General features: G+C 41.0%; 1 protein-coding gene across 1 annotated transcript in view; it reads right to left on the bottom strand.

Moving 5' to 3' along the window:
- Positions 1–12,797, bottom strand: part of Cdkal1 (CDK5 regulatory subunit associated protein 1 like 1) — a 627,408-nt gene that overhangs the window by 464,611 nt on the left and 150,000 nt on the right. The window contains exon 7 of the mRNA XM_050142389.1: positions 12,748–12,796. Within this exon, the coding sequence (XP_049998346.1) occupies positions 12,748–12,796 (49 nt within the window). The remainder of the gene's footprint in view (positions 1–12,747; position 12,797) is intronic.

The raw sequence follows: 12,797 nt of genomic DNA, 5'->3' as shown, positions 1-12,797 counted from the left end.
CTCTTTAGTGTTTTTATACAGTAACTCATTTAGCAATAAAGCAACATTACTTGCTTATCTGAAAACATTTTTATTTTTTACTTCATTTGTAGAGAATAGTTGTGTTGGATATAAAACTGCTGCTGTCTCTGCATGCTGGATATCAGTTGTCAGTGGTATTTACTGTTTATGATTAGATGCCAACTATTAAATTTACTACTCCTAAGATCATAGTAAGTCACTTCTTCTCTTATACTGCCCAGATCTCACTTTATTGGTGTCCAGGTGTAGATTTATATAACAGCTTACATAAGACTGGCTACATTCTTTGAACTCATAAAGTAATGTTCATCTAGGATGATTTTATTTTTTTCTTTTTCAAACATTTTCCGTGTCATTTTTTTTCTATCCATTCTTCTGCAGTTCCCACAACACATTTGTTAATGTATGACTGACGTATTCAACAGGTCCTTAAAGCAGGGTTCTACCAAGACACAGAACTCATGCATATGGGAGCAAAATATGATATTTTTTTTTAAATATTTATTTATTTATTATGTATACAATGTTCTGTCTGCAGGCCAGAAGAGGGCACCAGACCTCATTTAAGATGGTTGTGAGCCACCATGTGGTTGCTGGGAATTGAACTCAGGACCTTTGGAAGAGCAGGCAATGCTCTTAACCGCTGAGCCATCTCTCCAGCCCAAAATATGATATATTAAGGAAACAATATTATCTTATTACAGAGACTGAACAACCCCATGGGCATCCAATTATTGCGAGAGATTTCTTCACATTGACAATTTGTGACTGGCAATAAAGTTAAACCTTGAGTCAGAGAACAGAATCAGCATTTAGCTCATCAGAATTAGCCATAGAGATGTTGAAGAATCCAGGGTGCAGGACAGAGAGATGCACAGGAAGTAGTAGGGAAGGATTTAGAAATTTGCAGGCTTTTCAATCTGGGAAATGTGGAGAGTAGGGTCAGCCGGTCATTCCTCTGTCACTCTTTGGATTCATAAGGTTTTATCCCAATTTCTGACTCCCAACTTTTTATTAATAATAGAATAATTTAGATGAAGGCATCAGCTAATAGCATAGCTCAGTCCACATCAAAAGGTGTTCTGACCAAGAAAATTGACGGTGTAATTATCAGGCTAAAGTCAAATGCCAAGAGCCCAGTAGGCAGATAATAGGAGTGCCAGAGCTCAAAGGCCAACCAACTTGGACTTGCAATGTCCAAGAACTGAAGATAAAGAAGTCTCAGATCTTAGAAAGAGACAGTGAGACAGTGGCATCCTCTAATTTCCTTGTTTAATCTGGGTCCCCAGATGAAGGAGGGCCTGAATTAAAGAGAGGGGCCACCCATTTGAAGTAAACGATACCACTCAGACCTCAAGTCATGAGGCAGTCCCTTCTGAAAGCATCCTCACAAATAACATGATCATTCTAACCATTTCAATCAAAAGCAAAATCGCATAGGCTTCGCTTCCAGCAGAAGAGGGATGGGCTCGAGGCCCCCAACACAGAGAATAAACAGTGATTTACCAACCGAGTGCCCTTTGCTCTGTCAACAGCCCTGGATCAACATTCAGAGTGGTGTCCACTTCACCCTGTTCTTCAGAAGGGCTTCCTCCTCTAAACCCATCTTCACATGCACTGACACTCTCCCTCCTGCCGTGGGAAATCTGGAATTGGGCTATTCCGATGAACACATCACTCAGAAAACGCTCATTGCATTTGCAGACAATACCTTTCTTTGTTTTAAATATTTTACTCTCTAAAACGTGTTCAAGTCATTGGTTTTTTTTTATTTTTCTTAACATGGCTTCACTTGGTTCTGTGAAGTCCTTGACTTCTAGATTCTACATTTTTTCATCAAAAATTAAGGACAATTAGTACTAACAACCTTTGGGGTAAGTTGGGTTATGCCTGGTCTCTTGGAACCTATAAGATAATGTGCATTCCACAAAATACTACTTTCATATACTGACTTTTCAAACTAACCCTCTCTACAATTAATAGCTCTTAATATCCCGACTGCAGCTGCTTCATCTGCTTCCGCTTCTTTTCCTGCTCTTTTTTTGAGGGATACCTGTTTTTTTCTTCCAATCACAGCATTCTATGGATCAACTTGGAAGAGGTACAATTTCCTGGTAGTCAAATACTTATTACACATTTGCTCAAACATCATAAGCAAATAAGAGTTGTACTATCTCTACTGTAGGTCAACGTATGGATCAATGAGAGAAGAGTTTGAGCCATTTTCAAGTGAGCCTTATATTTACTTTAACCTGGGCTCCCACAGATCCTCTCTGGCCTTTTCTTAATGTGCATACAGGTAGATAAAAATGGTTAGGTTAGGCCCACTCCATCTCTTCAGTGTGTATGCACAGCCTCTAGTCAACACAAAGCATTTTGGGAGTTTCTCTATATTTCCAACGCTATCTCAGAGACTGGAATCCTCTGTAAATTCTAGGGCTACTACACCTGATGATGGGCCTTAAAAGCATTACACTGTCCAGGAGCTTCAGTGCAACAGAGTCACTGGTCATCAGATCTGCACTGTAACTAACAGTTACCACCTGAACTGTCTCTGTAATGGCAACAGAGGCACCAGGTTACATGGTATACCTATTCCTAGTAGAGCATTCCTGTCCATGGCATCAAGAAGGGAAATGGGAACAGCCCACGCACAAATACCACATACAACTATACTTAGCCAAGCCTCAGGAAGATTCATAAATGATAACTTTTCAACTTATGGCTAAATGCTTTTGGTGGTGAGTTTCCACAGTAAGGCAGACTTGCTGTGGGCATTTGTCTAACTTTATCATTGCTTTGTGGGAATGTTCTGTGGATCAAGACATAATCATTCTAAAGGTAAATCAAGGAATCACTTAAATACAATTGCATAAGCAATGTTATATATCTTTCCTCAGGCTTCATTTCAGACAGATATACTGTTTTAACATCTGAGAAAAGAGCCTTCCAAGATGGGAAACAAGGAAGCTATTGGTCAGAGCCCTTGCTGCTCTAACCACTAAAACAGGAACTACCCATTCCTTCTGACAATGCCCATTCTAACAGATAAGTATAGCCAAAGTCTAATGAGGATTGGCTAACAAATCCTACAGATGCTTAAGCAATATGAACTCCTCAATCAAGGCCCAGCTAATGAAGAGGTAAGCGAGACCGATGGGCTAACACGACAGTTCTCGGAGAGGCTGAAAGGTCAAGAATGACTGGACAGGAAACAGAGCCATTTTCATATGAGCTCCAGGCAAACTTCCTCATGTCCTTTCTGGGACTCTGCAATATGCAGCCTGCTCTAATAACATTCAATAAATTATTCATCTTCACTATCTGCATGTAAATAGAGAAGCATATCTACATGCAATGACATAAAGAGTTATTTTCTAATCCAATGACTCGTTAAAATGTGTCACATATAACAATAGGCTAGTTGGTATTTAGTGCACCAACAACAAAACAGAAAACATAAAAGTTGCTTGTTATATATAGACAAAGACTAAAGGAAGGAAACGACATAATTTCCTTAAAAATGGACTAGCAAAATAAAACCCTTATTTGTGATATATTAATTCTCTTTAACATCCTGTTTCAAAGGAAATTATTTCAACGTATTCATCAAATCCACAGGCCATAGTCGGAATACATGCATTACAAATTATTTCTGGTTTCATGTGTAGCTATCAATATTGTTGCCTTCTGAAGCAAACCAAAATTTGAAAAAAATAATAACATGAAGGAGATGCCATAAACAAGGTATGACTTTGAGAGGAAACAAGGGGGACCAGAGAAACGTGTTGGGGGGAGGGCAGATTCTTGGAACAAACTAATCATAAAAGTGGATGTGTAATATTCAAAAGAGGACAAGGACATGTAGACTACAATTCAACACTCACACACTGCACCTTGGCTTGACCCCTTCTTGTTAGCTTCTAATGTCTAGCACAGAGACAGAAAGTGTATGGTTGCTAGCATGGTCTGATGGTATGGGCCTGTAATCCCGGGTACCATGGGAGGAAGAAGGATTACCGGTCCAAGGTCTGCCTGGGCAATTTTATAAAACTCTGTCTCAAAAAATAGAATCCATTCATACTACAGGGAAAAGAACTTAATTTTTTTTAAAAAAAGTGGGGACCGATTGACTTGGATTTTATCATATCAGACTAGAATGAAGAGAGGAGAAAATAAAATCAAGACAATAGAGGCTAACAGAAATGAAGACCAAATATAAAGTTTTTAATTTTTATTGATTTTATTGAGCTATACATTTTTTCTGCTCCCCTCCCTTACTCTTCCCTCCCATTCTACCCTCTCCCATGGTCCCCATGCTCCTAAGTAACTCAGGAGATCTTGTCTTTTTCTACTTCCCATGTAGATTAGATATGTATATCTCTCTTAGGGTCCTCTTTGTTGTATAGGTTCTCTGGGATTATGAATTGTAGGCTGGATTTCCACGTATAAGTGAGTGCATACGATATTTGTCTTTTTGGGTCTGGGTTACCTTACTCAGTATGATGTATTCTAGCTCCATCCATTTGCCTGCAAATTTCAAGATGTCAATGCCCCTCGACTGAAGAATGGGTAAGGAAAATGTGGTACATTTACACAATGGAGTACTACACAGCAGAAAAAGTAATGACATCTCAAAATATACAGTTTTATACCAAGCCCATGCTAAAGAAACAGAAAAAGAGATGGAAAGAACGATGATCAGGGTAACAAGGATGATTTGTAACATCTGACTGCAGAGAAACTGATAAAGATGGAACAAGATGAAAACAAGGACATGCAACTGCAAAACGAGGGCGAAAGAAAAGAAAAGAACTCACAAGAGCAGTGAGCTTCCGGGTCCTCTCCTTTCCACTTTAAATACAATCCCACTTCATCTCACTATATAGCCATCACATATAGCTCAATAGATTATTAGCCATCTTTAAAAAATACTTCTCTAAGCTAATATTTTTAAATATTACTTAAAACTCACACTAAAATCTAAATTCAATCATAATCCCCAAAGCTTCCAACAGCTATTTATAAACCAACTTCAAAGCCCTGATTCCACGCTGGTTACACAGGAGCTAGTTCATTGAAATTTTTCACTAAACGATTTTATTATTACACAGTAGTAAATTTTGAAACCAAAAGGTAGCTGCTTATGATTCACTGCTACACAATAATTTCAAATTGATAACACTACACTTGGGTCAAGAAGAGCCAAGCCATCCTACACGATTTGTGCGTTAGTCGCTATACAAGCTGCATCAATATGCAGTGTTGTCTGTGGATCAAGAGCAAAATCTGACTACACCCCACAGGTCTCGAGGCCTTTATAGGAGGAGGAAAGTCACCCAGGTCTCTGATTAGGGAGCCAGTCAGCAAGGTCATTCACAAGCCCATACACACGGTAAAAGAATGTTATAAACATGAGGACCCTCAAAACGTGTTACTAAGCTGTGACACTACACATTGACCTCTTCCCTCCTCAGTCTCTCACATGAGATTGAAGAGTCATTACATACTAGAAAAACATCAACAGTCTGGCAACTGAGACCCCTTTTGTATATTTTGGTCTTTGACTTCTTTGTTTCTAAAGGCACTGTAAAAGAGCCAACAGCTAAGACTTTCCTTCAAAACTTCATTCAATCCACCTAATTTTAGAGGCCAGGCCATTGTTTCCTTGCTATGTGACCAATGGCCTACTACCAACAATGAGGACCCCTGCCATGATTTCTTGATTTTTGCTGACTGCTGACTTGGCCCAAATGTAGAGCTACTAGACACACACTGAGAAGTCAGGTCTGAACCCTAAGGCTCGGGTCAACATCCTGGAACAGTTCCTAGGAAAGCAACCCAAAATGACATGGGGGCAGAGAGCAGAGAATAGTCAAAGCTTTTCTCTACACAATTCAATATAATTCCCCATAAGCAACACTGCTGAGGGGAAGGGCACTCTCAGATAACCACAATAATGGCCTACCCTTCAAATATTTTCACCGTGAGTGATGAAAAGTAAAATGATTTCAACAGAAGAAGTCTTTTCACAAACTGAGTCTGGGAAAGAATATTTAACATTAAAACTGCCTTGACAACTCAAGCTCCCTTCAGTCACTAGGACAAAACAGTGTGTTCCTCAAGTAGAAAGAATTTATGGTAACTGGAGTAACAGCACTCAAAATAGTAAGATGGGGCTGCAGATGGCTCAGCAGTTAAGGGCGCATACAATCCTGGAAGAGATTTTGAATCCAGTTCCCAGAACCTACATCAGGCGGGCCACAGCTGCTTACAATTCCAGCTCCAAGTGGATCCACAGCCTCTGACTCCTGGGAACGATGTGCATACCCAAACACAGACAAACACATACATTTGTTAGAAATACCTTTTCCTTTATGAGCTGAATGAAAAAACTGAAAGCATAAGCCAACACTGGAGAAGAGAACCACAGATGCACTGGAAACTCATAAGCCAACGCTGGGGAAGAGAGCTCCAGAAGCACTGGAGTCTCTCAGCACACTAGTTTCTAGACTTTAACAAAACACGAGGACTGTAAAACTCTTAGAGAGCCACCAGAACGTGGTGGTAAGACCTGACTGCTGATGACTCCACAAACTCTGGTTGTAGGATTTGGAGAAATGAAGCTGCTACTGACATGGAGGTTTTCACCCCGATAACTAGCTTTCCTGGTACCAGATGATGCTAGGCAGGGGGATAAATGGCAGCAAAAGTTTTTGGTTTTATTTGTCTGTTTTATGAATTAATTTTATTTTTTTATATTTTCATTTCATCTATGTCTGTGTGAGGGTGTTGAATCCTCTAGAACTAGAGTTAGCGATGGTTGTGAGCTGCCATGTGGGTGCTAGGAATTGAATGGAGGTCCTCTGGAAGGAAAAATCAGTGTTCTCACAGAGCAACATTCTTATCCAGCAGTAAAACTGCAGCTTACAATAATGATGGCCTAGCAAGATACGCCCACTGGTATAAAAGTTGCACAAATGTCATGGGGCTAACCGACCACTTTCTGATTGGATTTAATGCCTACTCCAGAAGAGAAAGCTCATGCCTGGCATATCTGGCCAAGGACTATGGCTGGGAAGTTCATAGGCATTGAGGATGAAACTATCCCTATTATTTTTCCACTAGACATAATTTCAAGCTGAACTTTGGTTAGATATTTCTATATCCAGAGATTAATGCAGCTTTCAAGGCCAATCAGAGAAACATCTTAGTGGGGTGGAAGATACAGAGACTCACAACTGACCTAAGTGCAAAGAACAAGTGTCAGTGGAGTGTGTAGTCATAAATAAGACATCTGTATTACAGCTTGTCCTCCCAAAGCACAGAAATCATCAAGACAAGGTCAAACGACTGTAAGAGCAGTGGTCAGGAAGGAGTAATGCAGTCTCTTCTGGACACAGCAGGGTGGACTTCCAGGAGCCGTGGCTGCCTACACAAGACCTATGTAGGAACAATCCAATCACCATTCCAGCTTGGATGGAAGAGGGCACATGAGCCTCTACCCCTAGCTGAGGAGCTACTGACAGTGAATGGCTGCAAGGGGACCGACAGCCAGCGTTCTTTAGGAATGTGGTCAGGGTAGGTTGGCCATGCTCCAGTGGGTAGTCCCATGCTAGTTAGTATATAGATGGCATTATTAGAATAGGTGGGTGGTTGAAAAAAAGGACTTGAAGCTGGGAAGGTGTTGTAAGGGGAAATTATTTAAAGTTGAGTAGACAAATAAGACCAAAGCACATTGCACGTTTGCATGATATTCTCAATAAATAAAACTCATACTACTTAATATGGATTAACTTATTTAATTAAAAAAAAAAAAAACGAGACCCTCCCTGATCGACAGGTAGCTTGGGAAGACGCTCTAAGATTAGAGAACACAGGTGAAGTCTCTGCAAACCTGAAGGTTATTATATGTCAAGACTCATGTTTCACAGAAAAACGTGTTTGCCCTACAACTCTGAAGTGAGAAACTGGTATGTGGGCGAGAAAGAGCTTCACAAGGAAAATGAAAGCATCGCTAGAACAGGAGGTCCTTAGTGACGCTCTGCCTCCATCTCACAGAGCTGTAGGCTGCGCTCATTCTGACTGCGATTGGGCTAATCGGCAGACTGCTGCGACAGAGAGGGCACACCAAGTCAGCATGTCCTCTTAGTCTCCAGAAAACGCCTTCTTCGGGGAGCAGAGATGCCTTTTATGACAAGGGAAGGAGATATGTGAGGGATTAAGTAATTCTCTGCAGTCTAACTCAGGTGCCCATCCAAACTGTCAACAGCCAAAACAGTTCTGAAAGAAGAGCAGGCAGATCTTAGCCCTGACCCTGAATAGAAAGGCCTTGCAGTCCACTGCCTGCCTTGCTAGGGCAGACCTTCCTGATTTAGAAATTGGTCAGAGAGCTACAAAGTTGTGGTATTTGAAAGAACACAGGGATAGATGTTTCTGTCCCTGTAGAAAGCATCCGTGTCACAATATAAAACATTACTGTTTCTCATGCTCACAGCTACCATACTAAAGTTACTACAACCAGCCATGGAAGCAGAGCTCGCTGCTAGAAAACAATAGGGGTATAATAATTGCGCAACTTTGGGAACCTTGAGACAAATTTCCCTTTTAAGACAGAGTGTGGAGACAGCTCGGGGAATAAGAGGATGTGTTGCACACGTATGAGCCTGAGTCTGCATCCCTAGCATCCATACAAAAAGTCATTTCTACTCCCAGCCCCAGGAGACGGCCAGGCACAGAGGATGGCAACCTTGCTGGTCACCAGCCAAGCCAAAACACAACTAGCTGCAGACTCAGTGACCAGACCTTGTCTCTGGAGGGACACTCATTAGAGTCATTCTTGTCGTCTGGGCTGGGTAAGCAGGATACATTTTCTATGTCACAGTACATTCTGCTAGAACTTCAACTTCTTGCTAATTTTCCTTAAAACCAATCAAGTAAAAAGTCTACCACCACAACCAAATCCCACTGACTGGAACCAAATTCCCTCCCTAACACTGGGGAAAAAGGAGACCGATGGTGAAAAGTAAGACATTCCGAAAGGAAAATGCTCCTAAAAAACATTTATAAAGCACAAATAATGAAAGCTGTCAGGCACTAGTTATAACCAGTCAAAGTCAATCAAATATATTTGTAATTTTTTTAATATATTTTATTACTAAAATATTCAAAATTATATACATTAAATTTTGCATTTTTAAAATAATTTTTCACATCCCAATCACAGTTCCCTCTCCCTCACCTCCCTTCAGGAAGCCCCCATCCATTCCTCCTCCATTTTTGTTTAGGAAAGAGCAGGCCTCCCATGGATATTGCAATCATGGCATACCAAGTTGCAGTAAGACTAGGGCCCTCCCCTCATATTAAGACTGGGCAAGAATCAGAAAAAGTGAAAAGCAAGTTAAACAATGAGAAAGGGGTGGTGATTACAGCCACAGGTCCCCCTCCTCACTCTCCTCTGTTCACTATAAGCAGCCCCATAGAAGAGAAATAACATGAGCTTTGGAACGAGAGAGGAAGGTTTCAGACTTGTCGCTGGCCAGTGCATAATCAGTGCAAGCAGGCTTCCTGTAGAGTACAAACGAATTAATGTCTAAGGAAAAGATAAGCTACGAAGAACTAGACAAGGTGCTGATTACAGCTGCTACAGTAATTAATGCAAAGTGTAGTCCTAACAAGACCTGCTCATGAAGCAGGGGAAGTTTCAAACTCGACAAGCGAACGTAAGCTGCCATTTCTATAAAAAACTGACAATGAAAATCAATTTTGTAAGTGATTTGTTATCTAAATAATTAAAGGATTAAAAAGGAGCATGGGCGGCAAGACTGTCGCAGGATCCTGAAACATAAGCACGTGTGTAAAAAGGTAGGAGAACCCTGGCTGCTTTTCTGTCTTAGGACCCTAAATCACAACCAAACATAACAGTTGCTCTCAACACCAGAAACCTGGTGAGGAATGACAAGGCCAGTCTCCAACACCAAGCTAACCAGGTTATGGTCAGGCAGCCTAGTTGTTGTTGTTGTTGTTGTTAAAATAACATCGTAAAGAAAGCTTTGTGTGTGCATATGTGCGTGCTGCATGATCATGTATGCAGGTACACGAGAGTGCGGGTACACATAAAAGGCGTGTATGATGTGCAGACCAAAGGGCAGCCACAGTTTGGTGTTGCTCGGGTACCACCCGTCTTGTTTTTGAGACAGGCTCTTTCACTGGCTTGAAACACACAAGGCAGATTCAGGGAGGTGGGCCGGCCAGGCAGCCCAAGGAATCCTCCCATATCCACCCACCTTCCCTGGGCTGAGTTCACTAAAAACATGCTACCATGCCAGCTTTTCCCTGTGGGCTCTGGGGAATAAGCGGTGGCCCCCAGGCTCACACAGCAAGCGTTTTGCTGGCTGATTTGTCCCGCGGTCCTTGGAAGGCGGTGTGTATAAAAGGTGTGTTGAAGCTGTGCATGCTGAATGAACATATTTCGGTTATGGAGTCAGAACTCGCTTTATTTTAAAAATGAGTCCTAGTAGAGAAAATAATATAAAGTTTATATGCAATAAAAGTTCTTTGTGGGACTGATATTTTATAAAGCAGTATGATGTAGACATCAGAAGATGGATCTTAGAAAGTGGCATATCTGAGCACACTACATAGATAGCATAAACAATCAGCACAGAGACATTAACCAGTGACATTCAAACAGAAACTGGCTTACAGTAGCAGATTTCACAGTCTTTCACTAAGATTATTAATGAAACTTAGAGTCTCGTCTTCCCATGTAATCAGACATTATGTTTTACAAGTGTTAGCATGTAAGCTCAGCCTGACAGTAGCTAAGTCAATATTTAAACAAGTAAGAAAGGTAGGGCTATGTGACGGTCAGGAAGTGGGATTTCTTTATATTGTCTGGGTTATTTAATTCATTTGAGTTAGAACACAAAGTAATACATTCATTATGGCATTTTCATACATATTTGTTCTTATTTGCTCTCCTCTCCAATCCCCTTATTCTCCACAAAACTAGTTAGTATCCTTTTGACCAAAATCCCTTTATGCATTCATAACACATGTCCCACCCCCTTCCTTGCCTCCCTTCCTCCATTAAGATCAGGTCTCACAGTCCCATTTCTGGTTTCATAACTCATATTCTCCCCCAACAAAATATATATAAATACACACAAAAAAAAAAACTTGAGGAAGCTGAGTCAGTGGGGTAAAAGCACCTCCCTGCATATCTGATGGTGTATTGATGGCGGAGAGTCACCTGCCCCAGTTAGCTGATTATCATTAGATCCTACTAGGACCCAGAGATCAAAGGTTCTAATGGACAACAGAGTGAAGGTCCTCCTGGGCACCAGAAAACAAGAACTCCTCTGGGTACCAATGAGCAAGGATCTCAAGTAATATAGCACATAAATGCCAGCCTAAATGGACACAGATGAATGTGGAAAACAGCTCTGAAGAGGCAAACAGAGGTTACATAGTTCCGTTTGGGACATTAAGATAAAAGCAAAGTAGCTGAAAAATCTGCAGAAAAACCTTCAAATCCTCTCCAGCTGCCGCTGAGAACATTAAGCATCAGAAAAATAATGTGCTCAAAGGCAATCAACAAATGTCTCACTGCTACAGGGTGGGAAGCACATTATTCCTCTGGCTGGGCTCTCTAAATGAAGTGTGGTCAGTAGAAACAGGAGCTAAAGGACGAATATCTCTTACATATTACGAAGCAAACTCAGCCAACCACTTAAGATGCACAGGGTTCAGTGCCAACACCTGCTAAATGAACCTGTCAGACCACACCTCGGCCTCCAGAGCTCTCATTAGCTCCCAAGCACTAGAGTCACCCCTGTCCATCCTCCAAACGGCCAGGGAAGAGTCCCACAAACCTCATCTCATCTCTACTACTGTTTCTCACAACTAAACTCAACACAGCCTCTCCAGTGAACCTACACTGGGCCAAACTCATCAGGGAGATGCCGTCACTCATCAAACTTAGCTGGGAGAGAAAGGGCCCTGTTTCCTGACATACCTCTACACACCTCCAGCGAAGCTCACTATTGAATGCCACTCATTTTTAAAATTCATTTCATTTTTCCGAGAAGCTTCAGGTTCACAGAGGCTGCGCAGGGGCAAGAGTTTCTATAATCCACTGCCAACAATCTGCACCAGAGTACCTCGGGGGTAGGTTTGTTAAAGATGGAGCAGATGTTGGCAGGTCACTAGCATTCACAGTTGACAGCAGAAGTTTAATGTTTTGAGCAAGTGCATCCTGACAGGTGTGCAGCATCACAATATCAAGAGTATCACTGCTCCAAAACACGTCTGGATTCTGTTTCCTTGACAGGTCCCTATACCTCTAGGTTACCTGGATTGCTTCTATAGCTGCCCTCTTCCAGAATGCCATATAGTTGACATCACACAGTATATGGCTTTTAAAGATTACTTTATTTTACTTTGCAAACCCTCTGTGTCTTTACATGACTTCCCTGCTCATTTCTTCATTTCTTTCCAGTGTCTTACAGAAAATTTTAAATAAAAACTTAAGAACAATAAATATATATATATATATATATATATATATATATATGCCTCCTAGTCTATGAGTTCAAGGACAAAATGTATGATTTTATCCTATAACAATATCTTTTATAAAAATGATTAATAAGTATTAACTGAATGGTATAACAAAATTTTAGTTCAGAAGATGCATCTGCTCATCTTATGCTCCGCCATTACCTTTAATTGTTTCCTCCACAACTTCTACCACACGATCAATCTGCTGAACC

The sequence above is a fragment of the Alexandromys fortis genome, unplaced genomic scaffold (assembly GCF_014885135.2).
Source record: "Alexandromys fortis isolate MF-2015 unplaced genomic scaffold, M_Fortis_MF-2015_v1.1 scaffold_5, whole genome shotgun sequence".
NCBI classification, from domain to species: Eukaryota; Metazoa; Chordata; class Mammalia; order Rodentia; family Cricetidae; genus Alexandromys; species Alexandromys fortis.
This window is presented reverse-complemented; position numbering and strand designations above follow the sequence as displayed.